Here is an 18,920-nt window from a genome sequence, read left to right on the forward strand (position 1 = left end):
ACGTATTTGACGCGTTTATAAGAGCTACATTGTAAAACGTAAAGATCGATGTGCACACCTGCTTTTACCTTCATACCTTCAGAAACAAATTTATGTTTTAAGTATTTATGATCCAGGTGGCTACACCAAGTACTTCCCCAACACCGGCCACTTCTACTACACCAGCGACTACGTCGACGAGCCGAAAAAAATCATCGCAAGAGGAGCAGTGAAGGTGAAGGCGAGAACCTCACACACGGAAGTACTTAACTTCACTATCGCCGGCTATGAAGCAATGTACGATACATGTAAGACCATTTACCTCCTCCTAAAGCATGTCATGTATTAACAATTAGTACTCTTTAGAAAGTGCAAGTCCGTCCGTTAGTCCTGGGCCCACTTGCACAAAGCGATCTTAGCGCTAAGATGATCGTAACTCCCATACTTTAGCATAGGCTTACAATAGTCTTAGCGCTAAGATCGCTTTGTGCAAGTGGGCCCAGGCCCTTAAAAGGGCCGGTCGGGTAGCCTAGTGGGTAAAGCGTTCGCTCGTCACGCAGAAGACCCTGGTTCGATTCCCGACATTGGTACAATGCGTGAAGCCCATTTCTGGTGTCCCCGGCCGTGATATTGCTGGAAAATTGCTAAAAACGGCGTAAAATCACGCTCACTCACTCACTCACTCACTCACTCACTCAGGCATTGAGAGACACCAAAGATTGGAAGATATAAAGTAGCATGCGACCTAAATACGTCACAGTGGAATTCCTTCCCGCATGCGACAACTATTTGTTTATAGCCTCTGTGTGCTCGTCTTCGGCGCCGCGATTCGCTGTGCAGAGTTGTGTCCCTTGGGCACGCCAGAAACCTATGATTGTGGGTTCGAATCCCGGTTAGCCACAATTATGTTTCTAGGTTTGTCATCACCATATCCTTGCTCGTGGGTTTCACCGAAGTGGTAGACGTCTGAGACCTGCTTCCCGCTTTCCTCTCACATTAAGCTGACACGCCGTGATATAACTGGAATACTGTTAAAAGCGGCATTAAACCCAACTCACTCACTCACTCACTTTGTGCTCGAAATGGCGCAATAAGCCTCGTCTTGGGATAAAGCAGCTCTTAAAATGCGCTTTCGAACACTGGTTGTGGCTACTGAGTGAGGTTATGTGTGACAGTATCAACGAGATAACCTTGTCAAAGGCAGCATCACGGAGCCAAATTCAATGCAGCATCTGTAAAACAAACTTTGTGGCCCAAATACAGTATAACTGTTTAAAATCCATTCCAAATACACTGTTACTGTTTAAGTGAGTGAGTGAGTGAGTGAGGTTTTACGCCGCTTTTAGCAATATTCCAGCAATATCAGGGCGGGGGACACCAGAAAAAGGCTTCACACATTGTACCCATGTCGGGAATCGAACCTGGGTCTTCGGCGTGACGAGCTAACGCTTTAACCACTAGGCTACCCGACCGCCCCGTTACTGTTTAAGATCCATTCAAGAACATTCATGTGCTGTGAACGGGACGCCTAATTTTGTGCAAGCCAGTAATGTCCTAAAGTCATTTTTTTCATCCAGTACTTCTTTGTTTATCAGCTGGTTCTAGTCCGACCGATACCTCAGGCTGCCCAGGAACAAGTGCTGCCATTTCCGGTTGCACTGACCCGGAACCGGAAGTAAAGGACGCCGCTAAGTTCAACTTCAAATTTTATTCCTGTAGCTCACCTTCCGTCACGAACATCAGCAAAGATCAAGGGACAACGGGTGATGTCCTCACTATCGAAGGATCGGGTTTCAGCGACACGGAATGCCAGAACGAGGTTGTGATAGGCGAAGCCGTGGGGGTTGTCGAAGATGATGCGTCTAGTACCTCCGTATCTTTCAAGATTAACCCCTCCCAGTCTCCTGAGATTGGAAAACGCGACAGTTTAAAATTCCGCGTTGGAAACAGGGGTTATGCGAAGGTAGGAAATGGAGTAAAAGAACTGACATTCGTCCTGCTTCCATACGTTACTGCGGTATCACCCTCCACCGGATCAAAGGTCGGAGGTACAAAGGTCACCATCACCGGAACTGGTTTCCAAGGGACAGCCAAGGACATCGCTGTTGACATGGAGGGATATTCGTGTGACGTCACAACTGTCATTTACACAGAGATTGTCTGTGTTACCTCAGGGACGACGTTGGGGGAGAAGGCGATATCCGTTACGGTCGCAGCTGGCGTGAATAATGTCCCCGCTGAATGGATGAGTGGGGTTGATAAGACCTTCACCTTCGCCGACTCCGAAACTCCCACCGTGACTGCTGTTACTCCAACGTCTGTCAGTGGGTCTTCTACAACAATCACCGTCACTGGTACTAAGTTTGGGACCAATGCTGCAGCCCTCACTGTTGAACTGGACGAATCTGTCTGTACGATCAGCGGCTCAGTCACAGACACGACGTTCAGCTGTGCCGTCGGCGATGTCGCCGTAGGGAACCACAACATCGCAGTCGTTGTAGCTGGGAAAGGGACAGCTGCAACCACTGTGACGGTGGAGAGTTCTGCTGTCATAAGCGGGGTTTCCCCTAGTACAGGTAGTGTAAACGGGGGAACAGTTCTCACAATTAACGGCAATGGATTCGTTGACGGCGAAACCACGGTGCAAGTCGGCGGAGAAGACTGTGTTGTTACTGCAGTGACTCCAAGTCAAGTTCAGTGTGACACGTCGTCCCATGCCGCAGGGGCTGTAGATGTCGTTGTCACATCGAAAGGAACGACGTACCCGACAAAGACCGCAGCGTTCACATACGACGCCGTGGCGACACCGACCTTCACCTCTGTTTCTCCAAATGCTGGAGTCGCCGGCGACGTTATAACGGTAACCGGAACAGGATTCAACACCAACGCTGTGGAGAACGCTATTGTTATCAATGACATCAAATGCGTGGTCAGTGCAGCCACCGCAACATCAGCCACGTGCACACTTGGTAACCAGGCAACAGGAACATATCCAATCAAAGTGGTTGTAGCAGGGAAAGGTGCGACTACTGAATCAACGTTTACGTACGAATTAGCCCTCACAAGTATTTCACCGTCAAGAGGTAAGCTTCAATGCATGGCATGGTAATTATTGCAATTGTAAGTTTAAGACCATTGCGATTTCGATGAGAATTAACATGGGGAAAGTTTGCTCAGGAAACGGTTTGGCAGTATAAAACGTATGGAAAGTAACAAAATATTAAGCTCCTTAATAAATGTCCATCATTCTGTTTTTACAACATTTCGTGACTGTCTACCCCGTTACAATAATCAAATCAATGTATTAATAACAGCAAACGTATTACTAAGCTGATTTTAATTGAATGACTTTACAAATAGTGTTCACGAAACCCAGATCACTGCCGTGTTGGGGTCAAAATATGGATTTTACGGAATAATCAACGAATTTTCACTGTAAACTTTGGCAGAATTTGAATTTGATTTGGATCTGTTTGATATACTATTTAATACTACTAATAAAAATAGAAATCCATGAGGTCAGTCATCAACCCAAATGCACACAACAACACTTAAATTCATCAAGGGAAAAGATAGTATTTTGAATACAGTAAACTACGGTTATAACGAACACGCTTATAACGAACTAACGGATATAACGAACTAACTTTTTATCCCGTCTATATGCTGTAGTTATGCTGTATATATGCTTATAACGAACTACGGTTATAACAAAATAAAATTAATAGTCCCTTTGAGTTCGTTGTAACCGTAGTTTACTGTACTTTGCTTCTACATTTAACGGTATGATAAATTGAAACGTATTGACAGCTTCTTTTGTTGCTGAGTATATATGTTGGCACTGGCAGGCAGCGTGGCTGGAGATCAGAAGGTGACTATCACGGGCAAAGGTTTCGTCACGGTCAACACGACTGTCGAGGTCTGTGGAGAAAACTGTCAGGCTTTGGACTCACCGGACCAGTCCGCCACACAGTTCGTCTGCCGGACTCCGGCTAATGGTAAGTCCCTTCACTTCATCTGCTGAGATGGTTGGTTGGTTGGTTTGTTGTTTAACGCTGCACTCAGCAATATTACAGCTATATGACGGCGGTCTGTAAATAATCGAGTCTGGACCAGATAATCCTGTGATTTATATCATGAGCATCGATCCACGCAATTGGGATCAATGACATGCATCAACCAAGTCAGCGAGCCTGACCACCCGATCCCGTTAGTCGCCTTTTACCTTTTACGACAAGCATAGTCACCTTTTACGATAAGCATGGGTTGCTGAAGACCCAATCTACCCCGGAATCTTCACGGGTCTCATCTGCTAAGATGCTTGTCCACCCCAAAACTGGATAATGAGTACATGAGTACAACTAATACATGAGTACAAAGATTACATGGATACAATGATAACATGACAACAATGTTTGTTTGTTTGTGTGTTGTTAAACGACAAAACGTCGAGTCTTGGCTCCGTCTCTGTTGTTGCCTGGCAAACCTGGCATATAATTTTCTAACGTGTGTCCTACTATATCTGGCGGTATCTCATATTGACGTCTGTCAAGAAACGTCAGACGTTTTTCACCCAGCTAGTTACAAGAAGACCTAATGATTAAGATTGATTGATTGATCGATAAATAGCGTACACACTTTTCCAAAAATGTTTTTTCTGTGATGGGGCTGATTATATGTGACAGATCCTCGCTCTGTTACAGTACCGTGCGTACAGAATGAGTGAGTGAGTGAGTAATTTGGGTTTAACGCCGATTTGAATATACCCAACGTGACCAAACTGATGTTGATTTATCCAACGTGTCCAAACTGATGTTGATTTATCCAACGTGTCCAAACTGATGTTGATTTATCCAACGTGTCCAAACTGATGTTGATTTATCCAACGTGTCCAAACTGATGTTGATTTATCCAACGTGACCAAACTGATGTTGATTTACCCAACATGTGCAAACTGATTTTGATATACCCAAGTGTTTCCTCACAGATGTGTCAGCTGCGACGGCATGTGACGTGGTGGCCAGTGTCAACGGTCTGACGTCAACACTAGCTTCATCCTTCACGTACGACCCCGCCTTGACCCCGACAATCACCGGCGTGTCCCCCAGGCGAAGCGGCACAGGGGGTGGGATTTCAGTTACAATTACCGGTACTGGATTTGGGTAAGGGGAGAATATTATCATATCAGCAATTAATGAAAAAGAAGAGTTGTTTTGTATTTACGTTTTCATATTCTAGTGAATATTTAAGATTTTAACTTAGACGTCTTCGATGACACTGACGTGACCTTCACCTTGTTTTAGGTCTGACTCGAGCGCTGTCAAGGTCAGTATTGGAGGCACTGATTGTCCAGTCAGCACCGTGAGTACAACCGAGGTCGTCTGTGTCACGGAAAGAAGCACGTCGCAGAAGACAAAGGTCAGGGTCGAGGTCAGCGGAAATGGCATCGCAAAGCAGGTACCGTGTTTTTCATAATTCATCCAATGATATACCAAGTCGGACGATGTGACAATGGACAGTGAAATTGGACAGTGACATGTGTAACATTGTGTCATACAAGGATATAAATGTGACGATGACATACATGCATGTTACAATCATACAGGTGGGCACGGGTGGCCCAGTCGTCTAAGGCGCCGCGATTAGCTGTGCAGAGTTGCGTCCCTTGCACACGCCAGAAACCTATGATTGTGGGTTCGAATCCCGGTTCGCCCCGATTACGTTTCTAGGTTTGTCAGCACCATACCCGTGCTCGTGGGTTTCACCGAAGTGGTAAACGACTGAGAACTACATCACTTCGGGCTTTCCTCCCACATTAAGCTGACACGCCGTGATGTAACTGGAATACTGTTAAAAGCGGCGTGAAACCCAACTCACTCACTCACTCACACACTACAATGATACATGTGACCGTGTCAATTGGATAGAACTACTTACCGGAGAGCGGAAGGTCGCGGAGCGGTGATTCAAAAGGTGGTGAGGTGAAATTGGGTTTAACGTCGCGTTCAAGATTATTGCACTTATATAGCGACGTGAATGCACGTGTGTGTGTGTGGCTGCTTGTACTAGTCCGGACTGATGCCAGTTCTGCCAATACTGCTAGCTCACTGAGATACCATGCCGCAGTTTAACATGAATACCCCACTCAGACACAGTGTACTGACTCCGAGCGGCTGGGTATCGAACCTCGAACCTTCCGCTCTCCGGGCGGACGCTCTACCACTAGACCACGGAGGCGGTCCCAAAAGGTATTACTTGTAGAGATAAGACAAATTCTGGTCGGCTCAGTGTCAGTACACCATGCAAAACTGCGGAATGATATAAACCCAGTTTAAACCATGGCTCCTTTGTCTTTGACCGTGGTCTAATTAACTGAATTGTTAGTTAAATCTAACTAACTGAATTGTTAGTTAAACACCGGTTGTCAATGACGGAACGTCTTTTTTCCCAATCATTTGTCTTGATGATAGAACAATTTCATGAAAAACGTCTGTCGCCAGCTGGATTCGAACCCGCGAAGTCCGCACGGAAGGCTAACGAATGTAGTCTTCTGCCACGGTGACATGGAAGAAAGTTGTGTGAAATTAGCAGCTAAATATGTACTTACATCAGTACCAATTGCTTATCCCTTTATGAACTGCGAAATGTGTATCATGCATTTTTTATATAGTATGTTACTCTATGCATTCTAGTATTTGTACAGTACTTGTGATTGTGAAGCTTTTCGTTCAACGAAACAAACAGACAGAAAAGAAATTACTATTATCTTGATCAGGGCTATATTTGCTCATAATAGGCCCATCAACATGGGCAAGTAATATTTGGTTGATTGATAAATGTGCTCGAGTTGGTCCTAAACGAATTGTATACTTGCCCCGGGACATGCATTTCATAACCCACATCGGCAAAGTGCGAGGTGCACGTGCGAAAGGCTCGGGGAACACATTTCACGTGCTTCACGCAGGGCCAACACAGTGTTCTCACAGTTGAGCATAAGAGTTCCTTAGGGATCTGAGTGTCAAATTTTAAAAGTTAGATCCCTGCTTGGAAGGATCTAATTTATTCATAAACTCGGCTTACATCCGAATTAGTCACAAATTAGACACAATCCCCATAAAGTTTGCATCGTAATGATTAAAACCCGCTACATTTTCACTGGATCAAAACATAGTTTTTGGTTTGTATTGTTGTTTAACGCCGCACTCAGCAATATTACAGCTATATGACGGCGGTCTGTAAATAACCGAGTCTGGACCAGACAATTCAGTGATTAATATCATGAGCATCGATCCACGCACGACAGGCATACAGGCCTTTTACGACAGGCATAGTCATCTTTTACGGCAAGCATGGGTTGCTGAAGACCCGTTCTACCTCGGAATCTTCACGGGTCACAAAACATAGTAAATCACGCAGACCGCAACAAGCCAAGTGCGGTCTACATTGAAAATGTGGCGGACTTTAAACATAACGAATAAATATTTATGACGATTTTCTCTTGTTTGTAAGTCTTGTGGCTATTTCTATTTCAAACGTGTACATGTTCCAGAGTTTGGTAGGCCAGTAGTGGAACACATCATATATATCCGCCACTTTGTCATCTCATCAACATTCAGCTGACACGTCGATGTACAACTGAAATATTGTTCAAAGCGGCGCAAAACGTCACTCTGTAACTATATTCTACCCCCGATTTTAATATGTCCCCGGCAATGTTGGTTGGTTGGTTGTTTTACGCCGCACTCAGCAATATTACAGCTATATGACGGCGGTCTGTAAAATAATCAAGTCTGGACCAGACAATCCAGTCATTGATATCATGAGCATCGATCCACGCAATTGGGATCGATGACCTGCATCAACCAAGTCAGCGAGTCTGACAATCCGATCCCGTTAGTCGCCTTTTGCGACAAGCATAGTCGCCTTTCATGACAAGCATGGGTTGCTGAAGACCTAATCTACTCCGGATCTTCACGGGTCCCCCGGCAATGCCTGTCGTAATGCCTCTTGAGGAGATAAATTCTCTGATTCATTTTATGCATACATGTATAACCTAAAGCGCTAGCCCGGGGGATGTCCTGGTTAGAACTAGACATCAACCTCTCCTGGTCGCAGGAGGCAACTAATTTATCAGGCTCGGTGACATGGCTATTAGCGTAACATCGTATCCATACGGATACGTTGTTCATAGCAACAATCAAACAAACAAACATATATCAACTGACGTGTGATATTCTTCATGCTGTTAAGACTGAATACTGTTAATCTCAACTCCCTGACCCACTTCGACAGATTGACGCTGCCTTCGAGTACATAGACGTGTGGTCGGCCAAAGCTACGTGGGGAGGGAAGGATCCCCCGGGAGCAGGGGAGTTGGTCGTGGTGCCTAAGGGTCAGATACTGCTCCTGGACACCAACACGCCCGTTCTCAAGATGCTGCTCATCCAAGGTATGGTAGCATGAGTAACTACAAACACATTTATCAGCAGCAGCAGCAGCACAACATCGACATTTATTATCATCATTATCATCATCATGCTCACATTCTCATCATCATCAGCAGCAGCAGCAGCATAACATGATCATCATCGACATTTATTATCATGATCATCATCATACTCACATCATCATCAACAACATAACAACATCATCATCATCAGCATCACTTCATCATCATCAACATCTATTATCATCATCATCAATTAGCATCATCATCATAATCCTCACATCATCATCAGTATCATCATCATCATCAACATCACATCAGCAGCAGCAGCAGCACAACATCATCATCGACATTTATTATCATCATGATCATCATCAGTATCATCATCATGCTCACATCATCATCATCATCATCAACAACATCATCATCACTTCATCATCATCAACATTTATTATCATCATCATCATCATCATCAATTAGCATCATCATCATGACCCTCACATCATCATCAATATCATCCTCAGTATCATCATCATCAACATCAACATGTAACAGCAACAGTAACAGCACATCATCATCATCGACAGTTATTATCATCATGATCATCATCATGCTCACGACCGCCTCCGTGGTTGGTCCGTGGTTCCAGAGTTTGGTAGCTCGCCAGTGTTTTCTTTGGTAGGCCAGTAGTGGAACACATCATATATATCCGCCACTTTGTCATCTCATCAACATTCAGCTGACACGTCGATGTACAACTGAAATATTGTTCAAAGCGGCGCAAAACGTCACTCTGTAATTATATTCTACCCCCGATTTTAATATGTCCCCGGCAATGTTGGTTGGTTGGTTGTTTTACGCCGCACTCAGCAATATTACAGCTATATGACGGCGGTCTGTAAAATAATCAAGTCTGGACCAGACAATCCAGTCATTGATATCATGAGCATCGATCCACGCAATTGGGATCGATGACCTGCATCAACCAAGTCAGCGAGCCTGACAACCCGATCCCGTTAGTCGCCTTTTGCGACAAGCATAGTCGCCTTTCATGACAAGCATGGGTTGCTTTAGACCTATTCTACTCCGGATCTTCACGGGTCCCCCGGCAATGCCTGTCGTAATGCATACATGTATAACCTAAAGCGCTAGCCCGGGGGATGTCCTGGTTAGAACTAGACCCCAACCTCTCCTGGTCGCAGGAGGCAACTAATTTATCAGGCTCGGTGACATGGCTATTAGCGTAACATCGTATCCATACGGATACGTTGTTCATAGCAACAATCAAACAAACAAACATATATCAACTGACGTGTGATATTCTTCATGCTGTTAAGACATGATCATCATCAGTATCATCATCATGCTCACATCATCATCATCATCATCATCATCAACAACATCATCATCACTTCATCATCATCAACATTTATTATCATCATCATCATCATCATCATCAATTAGCATCATCATCATAACCCTCACATCATCATCAATATCATCCTCAGTATCATCATCATCAACATCAACATGTAACAGCAACAGTAACAGCACAACATCATCATCATCGACAGTTATTATCATCATGATCATCATCATGCTCACGACCGCCTCCGTGGTTGGTCTAGTGGTAGAGCGTCCGCCCGGAGAGCGGAAGGTCCGGGGTTCGATCCCCGACCGCGTCATACCAAAATACGTTAAAAGATGGTACTTGTTGTTACCCTGTCTGGCGCTCGGTATTAAGGGGCTAAAACAAGGACTGGTCGGCTCGATGTCAGTATACAGTGTCTGAGTGGGGTATTCATGTTAAACTGCAGCATGGTATCTCAGTGAGCTAGCACTATAAATCGGCATCAGTCCGGACTAGTACAAGCAGCCACACAAACACACACACACGTTCATGCACGTCGCTATATAAGTGCAATAATCTTGGACGCGACGTTAAACCCCATTTCACGTCACCTCACCTCATCATCCTCACATCATCATCATCACATCAACATCAACATTAATCATCATCATCCTCACATCACAATTAATCATCATCATCATCATCATCATTAATATTATTATTATTATTATTGGGACGGCAGTGGTAGTCCATTTCTAGTGTCCTCCGTCGTGACATTGTTGGAATATTGATAAAGGCGGCTTAAACCCAACTCACTCTCACTCATTCACACTTTACATATGACATAGTTACCATGGAAACTCCGGGGAAACGGATAGATGCCGTGTCATTGTACCCCGAAGGCGTTGACCGTTGCTCACGCTTTCCGTCACCGGTTTATCCGGTTTCACTCGATTATGCTACCGGGGCATAGTGTTTGAAAGAGTGTGTACTGCCGCGTTAAACCCCTCACTCACTTACTTAAAAAACATCCAAGAATGGCATCTGCGTTACCGTCCTCGTCGTTGTTAATTCAGGTGGTGAGTTGATCTTCGATGAAAAAGACGTGGAACTGCATGCCGAAAGCATCCTCATCAATGATGGAGGAAAGCTTCAGGTGAGATGCAGTGTTGTAACATCAACATGGCGAACACTCGATTCTCTGATTTCTTTAATGCATGTAAACAAAATGGAAAATGTTTTTTAAATGTTGTTAAATTTTATCATGACCTGAAAAGTAGTCTGTGGCTGGCTATTTTGTGTAAAAATTATATTTGGTCTCTGGAGACTCGGGTAAGAAATGAACTTGCAACCATATGACCCCTACCATGTTTGAAATGGTGTTAATATATTCCGAAAAAAAGCTAATTTATTGATTATCAAAGATAATATGCCTTAAAATACCTATCAGCAGTTGTCTATTGTGCGAACTTTTTTTAAATTTATAAAAGTTTAAAGTCAAATAAATTATATTTATAGAAATAAAAACATGACGAAATCAACTGAGAAGTATCGTTTCCTTTGCTCTTCGGTGTATATACTAGTGATTAAAGCCTCAAATCTTCCTGCTTCTCCCGGGGCAGAACAGGCCCCAAACAGCCTACATGACTACTGGTCGTAGTTATAACAGACCGAGCATTTCATACTCTGGGGGAGGGATGGGGATGGGGACAGAATGGGATTTTTTGTATCGGGGATAGATATTTTTCAGCTTCAGCTGCAGATCTAAAACCATATATTTGTTTTAATTAGTACTATGCGCCTGAATATTTATTTAAGCATAATTATTTTAGTCTAACGTCACCTTAAATGAACCTACATGGACAACATAAATTGAATGGGAATAATTCGGGGGGAAAGCTGCGTATTAATTGGTCAATTAATTTTTTATTTTTGTCTCCAAATGATTCAGTTCAATGTATTTTTAAATACGGCAACATAGAAAATATGAATTTGTGATAGCCAAAATTTGTCAATTAATTTTCATTTTTGTCACCAAATGATTCAGTTCAATGTATATTTTAAATACGTCAACATAGAATATAGGAATTTGTGTTTGATAGCCAAATATTTGTCAATTCAATTATATTTTTGTCACCAAATGATTCAGTTCATTTTTTTAAATACGTCAACATAGTATATATGAATTGTGTTTGAAAGCCAATAATTTGTCAATTAATTTTTATTTTTGTCACCAAACGATTCAGTTCAATATTTTTTTTTAATACGACAAAATAGTATACATGTATATGCTTCAATAAACGGACGGGAAATGTGCATCCTTGCACCCCACTCTGTAACCGCGAATGTAAATACATGTCCATGTTGCGGTTCCAGGTTGGTACGGAGGACGCCCCATTCCAGCATAAAGCAGTCATCACCCTTCACGGGACCCTGCGGGCTCCAGAGCTTCCCATCTACGGCGCCAAGGTACTCGCTGTCAGGAATGGGACATTGGACTTACATGGTTTGTTAAACTCTTCACAACAAAATTCTGTTCGCCAATCATAAAACTATATGAGATAACCTTATTTTCAAACTTTACAAAATACCAAACATAAGTGGCAGGACTAAGGTACTGCGAATTCCGAAGCTTTAGGCTCGCCAACATCCAACCCTATTCGCGTCCCTTTTGCGAACCGAGGATCTTCTGGTCGACGGTTCGGATGCAATATTCGCCCCTGTTATTCGTGGTACAGTTGCCTCCCTTGGATGAAAGTAAATAATTATTGCCGCTACTTACTTCCTTTCTCCAACTTAGCTGACAAGCCATGAAAGAAACACTATTTGACACGGCCTTGAACCCAACCTCCTTCCTCACTTGCCGGCTGCCAATTCCCTGTCTTGACTTTACAACCCATTGAACCACGTTTCTGTATGGTCACATACCGTACATTGACAAGGTCATTAAATATTTTCAGTATTAAATGCCTTCCGGCCCATTTATATGCAATATAAATAGATGAACAATTTATAGATGTACGTTCCAAAGTTGTTGGGGTTTTTTTTTCAGGAAAGCCAGTTGGGGTGACATGGACTCGCCTTGCTTCAACAGCCGCGGCGGGGGCCACCACCATAACAGTCGAGCAACCACTCGACTGGTCAGTTGGGGACAAGGTCGTCATAGCAACCACGGGTGGTAGACACAGCCAGAAGGAGTCCGAGGTCAGGGAAATCACGGCCATTTCTGCCGACAAGCAGACCTTGACCTTGAATACGGCGTTAACGTATGGCCATTTGGGTGTAACCTTGGCCTTCAATGGCGTGTCTGTTGACACAAGGGCCGAGGTTGGTTTGTTGACACATAATGTGGTGGTCAAAGGGTCAAGCAATGAACAATGGCAAGAGAAGATTGAAGCCTGTCCCGACGGATTTGACACTGGTGAGTCAGAGAGAACACTGTCGTAGTGGTTTACGTGATGTTTTGTATATGTATTTTTGACGGTCCAAGACATGAACAGGGATCCAAGCCTGGCTGGTTGGTTTGTTGTTTAACGCCGAACTCAGCAATATTCCAGCTAACTGACGGCGGTCTGTAAATGATCGGGTCTTGACCAATGCATTGATTGATCATGAGCATCGATCCACGCAATTGGGATCGATGACATGCATCAACCAAGTCAGCGAGCCTGACCACCTGATCCCGTTAGTCGCCTCTTACGATAGGCATAGTCGTCGTTTACGGCAAGCATGGGTTGCTTAAGACCTAGATCCAAGCCTGGAGACATGTGTCACGCCTTGCTTGATTTTCACGACTTTTACTGATGCAACACCAGTGCTCTTACCTGAACACAAACACTCTACGAAACTCTTGTTGTTATCTGTCAATCAAACCACATGATACAGCGACTAACGGGATCGGGTGGTCAGGTCCGCTGATTCGGATGAAGCATGTTATCGTGTCCCAATTGCGTGGATCGATGCTCATGATATCAATCGTTGGATTGTTTGGTCCAGACTCGATTAGTTACAGACCGCCGTCATATAGCTGGAATATTGCTGGGTGCGGCGTTAACAACAAACAAACAAACTGATCCCGTTAGTTGCCTCTTATGACAAGCATGGAAGCATTTTTCTTTACCCAAATGTAATACACATATATCGATTGACATGGCGACGAATATGGCCCCCATTTTACATTGGGTGTGATTCATGTTTGTCAGAAACCTCGTGTTAATTGATACTTCCGCATTCTGCTAAGCAAATAGTTTCAGTTAAACAATGTATAATGACGTCATTATATTCAAGACATATCTTTCTTACACCTGTAAGTGCTACAGACAATGACTGACGACAGTTGTATTTCACAATGCGAATAAACATGATGCGCGAAACGTGTTACATTTGAAACCTCCGCCGTTAGTTCCAAAGGGCATTTCTGGTTATCAAATTCCAAATAACACCCTCAAATCTGGAATCACATGATGTTTATCCGAAAAAAAAAATCGATTTCAGGTGAGTTTGCCACACAGACCTGCTTCCAAGGGCGATTTGGTGAAGAGATGGGAAGTGACGAGTATGGAAGCCAAATTATGATCCATGCTCCGGTGAGAGATACGAACATCGCCATCGCCCGTTTGAGCTACATCGAAGTCACCAACGCTGGTCAAGCTTTCCGACTTGGGAGATACGCCATCCACTTCCATCTGAACGGGGACATGTCTCAGTCGTATGTCAGGTTCTGCTCCATACACAAGTCCCACAACAGGGCCGTAAACGTCCACGGCACCCACAACACCCACATCGAACACAACGTCGTGTACGACATCAAGGGTGGTGCTTTGTTCTTGGAAGACGGCATAGAGACTGGCAACTTTTTCCAATACAATCTGGCTGTGTTCGTGCGTGCAAGCACTAGCCTGTTGAACGATGACATCACGCCAGCCTCGTTCTGGGTGACCAATCCAAACAACACCTTCAACCACAATGCTGCAGCAGGAGGAACTCATTTTGGGTTCTGGTACCGGATGCACACCAATCCTGACGGTCCTTCCAAGACAACTGCAGTAAGATGCAAAGAGGTCCCTCTCGGCAGCTTCAGCAACAACTCTGCTCATTCAATGGGTTGGTTCGGAATCTGGATCTTTGAAGATTATTTCCCCACAGAATGTGAGTATCCTATATTAAACTCCGCAATGGACTGTATTTACGTATATCATGGCGTTTTTGGATATTTCAAACTTGGTGACGGTTTGAGAGATCCCGGGCTGGGAATTTATCCAACAAAACCGTATCCAAGAAAATTCTTGAAAAATAATTATGCTTCAGACTGTTAAATAAAAGAATTTGTCTGGCCAGAAAATTACATTTTGGGAATATGTTTGTCTTACATAAATATTCTTATAGGTTTAAAAAAATAAAATCTGGTTTTACAACTTTAGCTGAAAAAAATATTTAATCCATACTATTCGCTCCCAGAATATCAAATTGTCGGACCCTTAATTCTGTAGTGTGGGTTATGATCCCCTTTGTAAGCGTCATACCTGTAGTTTACCAACGTACCTTCGTCACATCGGGGTTTCTTCACCACATTAAGCTGACACGCAGTGATATAACTGAAGTACACAGGTACCCATTTAGCTATCAGACAATAGGCACAGGCCGATGAAAGCGGGTAGGACATGCTGTATCGTTTTTGAGTGTCTATGTTCGAAGCCCTACTGTAACGATTCCAGGATTGTGTTTGAGTTGTGTTTGTGCTGTGGTCCGATATTTTCGCCGTACCTAGCCTGTATCGTCAAGGCTCCTTTCACAAAGTTGTCTCCCCATACTAAATATACAAGCGCTGGGGTTACTTTGTTGAACAGGGCATGGGACCCCTGTGAAGGTGTAATTGTTTTAGTGGCTGTGTTTGAGTACAGTACTGCAGGTTAAGAAGGTGTGATTGTTTTAGTGACAGTGGTACTGTACAGTACTTCAGGATAAGAAGGAATTCTTTTAGTGGCTGTGGTACTGTACAGTACTTCAGGATAAGAAGGAATTCTTTAGTGGCTGTGGTACTGTACAGTACTGCAAGTTAAGAAGGTGTAAATATTTTAGTGGCTGTGGTACTGTACAGTACTGCAAGTTAAGAAGATGTAAATATTTTAGTGGCTGTGGTACTGTACAGTACTGCAAGTTAAGAAGGTGTAAATATTTTAGTGGCTGTTGTACTGTACTGCAAGTTAAGAAGGTGTAAATATTTTAGTGGCTGTGGTACTGTAATGCAAGTTAAGAAGGTGTAAATACTTTAGTGGTTGTGGTACTGTACAGTACTGCAAGTTAAGAAGGTGTAAATATTTCAGTGGCTGTGGTACTGTACTGCAAGTTCAGAAGGTGTAAATACTTTAGTGGCTGTGGTACTGTACAGTACTGCAAGTTAAGAAGGTGTAAATATTTTAGTGGCTGTGGTACTGTACTGCAAGTTAAGAAGGTGTAAATATTTTAGTGGCTGTGGTACTGTACTGTTCGGCAAGTTAAGAAGGTGTAAATATTTTAGTGGCTGTGTTACTGTACTGCAAGTTCAGAAGGTGTAAATACTTTAGTGGCCGTGGTACTGTTCGGCAAGTTAAGAAGGTGTAAATATTTTAGTGGCTGTGGTACTGTACGGCAAGTTAAGAAGGTGTAAATATTTTAGTGGCTGTGTTACAGTACGGCAAGTTAAGAAGGTGTAAATACTTTAGTGGCTGTGTCACTGTACTGCAAGTTAAGAAGGTGTAAATATTTTAGTGGTTGTGGTACTGTACTGCAAATTAAGAAGATGTAAATATTTTAGTGGTTGTGGTACTGTACTGTACTGCAAGTTAAGAAGATGTAAATATTTTAGTGGTTGTGGTACTGTACTGTACTGCAAGTTAAGAAGATGTAAATATTTTAGTGGTTGTGGTACTGTTCGGCAAGTTAAGAAGGTGTAAATATTTTAGTGGCTGTGGTACTGTACTGTTCGGCAAGTTAAGAAGGTGTAAATATTTTAGTGGCTGTGGTACTGTACTGTACTGCAAGTTAAGAAGGTGTAAATATTTTGGTGGCTGTGGTACTGTACTGTACTGCAAGTTAAGAAGATGTAAATATTTTAGTGGCTGTGTTACTGTACGGCAAGTAAAGAAGATGTAAATATTTTAGTGGTTGTGGTACTGTACTGTTCGGCAAGTTAAGAAGGTGTAAATATTTTAGCGGCTGTGGTACTGTACTGTTCGGCAAGTTAAGAAGGTGTAAATATTTTAGTGGTTGTGGTACTGTACTGTTCGGCAAGTTAAGAAGGTGTAAATATTTTAGTGGCTGTGGTACTGTACTGTACTGCAAGTTAAGAAGGTGTAAATATTTTAGTGGCTGTGGTACTGTACGGCAAGTTAAGGAGATGTAATTGTTTTCCAGTGGCTGTTTTCGATGGTTTGGTTTCATGGAACAACCACAAGGGAGCAGAGTTAGTAAATGGCGGCAATATTCAATTCAAGAACTTCAAGGTCATTAACAACGAGGTTGGGATTGAAATCAAACGATTGGTAAACGTCAACAAGTATGACGAGACCGGACCAATGATCAAAGATTCGCTGATAGCGGGTCGTCACGCAGATTTAACCCCGGTTGTCACGAAGAACTCCCTAGGAATATCTCTACCATGGAAAAACGGCCTGATGTTGAAGAACCTTAAGATCGAGAATTACGACCTGGACAATCTGGTTGTGTTCGGCTTCTCTACCATGCAGGGCACGTGCAGCGTTCTCTGTGGGGGCTTCACGGTCAAAAGCACCGGTCTCACGCTAACCAATGCTCCCCGGAAGTTCCGCTTTGCTTGGCAGCATGAGGGCGTCATGATTGACTTAGATGGTAGTTTCTTGGGCACTGCCGGAGCGTCCGTATTGCCCGACATGGACATCTTACCATCATCTCAGTGTACGGCCGAGGCTAGTTGCAGTTATGGGGTTCCTGCTAAAAAATGTAACCCTGGCGTTAATTTCCATCGCTTCGCCTCGAATAATCCTAAGCCCGTCAGTCTCGAGGCCAAGAAACTGCGTTTCACAAACGCTGCGGGTGACAGCGTGACTTCAGATTTCGCACACAAGAGGGTTACACATAAGCCCGGCTGGATGGTACTTCTTGTCGATGGGGAGAAGTATACACTCACGTATGACGACGCAAAACATCTCACTAACTTCAGCTACGATGCGACAGCTTACAGATTTCTGGTACGTCCTAATTGAACCTAGTTTTACAGTATGTCACGTTTTCCTTTGACGGTAAATTTATGTTAAGCCGTGTTTTTTTTATTTTGGTAACATATGTACACCATTCTCTATTTGTTTGTTGTTTTACGCCGCACTCAGCAATATTACAGCTATATGACAGCGGTCTGTAAATAATCGAGTCTGCAGTCCAGTGATTCATATCGTGAGTATCGATCCACGCAATTGGGGTCGATGACATGCATCTACCAAGTCAGTGAGCCTGACCACCCGATCCCGTTAGTCGCCTTTTGCGACAAGCATAGTCATCTTTTACGGCAAGCATGGGTTGTTGAAGACCTATTCTACCCCGGATCTTAACGGGCCTCTTTATTTGTACTTATATGTGTTCGTTTGTGTTTTGTTTAACACCGGACTCAGCAATATTCAAGCTATATAACGGTAGTCTTTAAATAATTATTTTTTTATTTTGTCTTTTACCGTCCGCCCAACTTTCTAGAGGTGAACATGTGTGAGGCAACCCACCCAATGAATGGGTTGTCTCCCTTACCGTACTATTTTACTCCAACTAGTTTGTTGTTTAACGCCGCACTCAGCAATAATCCAGCTACATGACGGTGGTCTGTAAATAAACGAATCTGGACCAGACAATCCAATGATTGATATCATGAGCATCATCGCAATAAGGATACGATGACATGCATCAGCGACCCTGACCAGCCGATCCATTAGTCGCCTCTTTCGACAAGTATAGTCGCTAAACTTGGATTGATGAAGAGCATTTCTCACCCGGATCTTCAGGGGCGGTCGGGTAGCCTAGTGGTTAAAGCGTTCGCTCGTCACGCCGAAGACCCGGGTTCGATTCCCGTCATGGGTACAATGTGTGAAGCCCATTTCTGGTGTCCCCCGCCATGATATTGCTGGAATATTGCTAAAAGCGGCG

General features: G+C 43.5%; 1 protein-coding gene across 2 annotated transcripts in view; it reads left to right on the forward strand.

Moving 5' to 3' along the window:
- The window catches only part of LOC139458283 (fibrocystin-L-like), a 104,763-nt gene that overhangs the window by 37,939 nt on the left and 47,904 nt on the right, over window positions 1-18,920 (forward strand). For both annotated transcript variants that reach the window (XM_071239661.1, XM_071239662.1), the window contains 11 exons: window positions 117-287; window positions 1,575-3,062; window positions 3,828-3,977; window positions 4,967-5,141; window positions 5,283-5,436; window positions 8,272-8,428; window positions 10,853-10,932; window positions 12,153-12,282; window positions 12,829-13,197; window positions 14,271-14,924; window positions 17,169-17,980. In XM_071239661.1, the coding sequence (XP_071095762.1) occupies window positions 117-287; window positions 1,575-3,062; window positions 3,828-3,977; window positions 4,967-5,141; window positions 5,283-5,436; window positions 8,272-8,428; window positions 10,853-10,932; window positions 12,153-12,282; window positions 12,829-13,197; window positions 14,271-14,924; window positions 17,169-17,980 (4,340 nt within the window). The remainder of the gene's footprint in view (window positions 1-116; window positions 288-1,574; window positions 3,063-3,827; window positions 3,978-4,966; window positions 5,142-5,282; window positions 5,437-8,271; window positions 8,429-10,852; window positions 10,933-12,152; window positions 12,283-12,828; window positions 13,198-14,270; window positions 14,925-17,168; window positions 17,981-18,920) is intronic.

The sequence above is a fragment of the Haliotis cracherodii genome, unplaced genomic scaffold (assembly GCF_022045235.1).
Source record: "Haliotis cracherodii isolate W230 unplaced genomic scaffold, xgHalCrac1.p SCAF_12, whole genome shotgun sequence".
Taxonomy (NCBI): Eukaryota; Metazoa; Mollusca; class Gastropoda; order Lepetellida; family Haliotidae; genus Haliotis; species Haliotis cracherodii.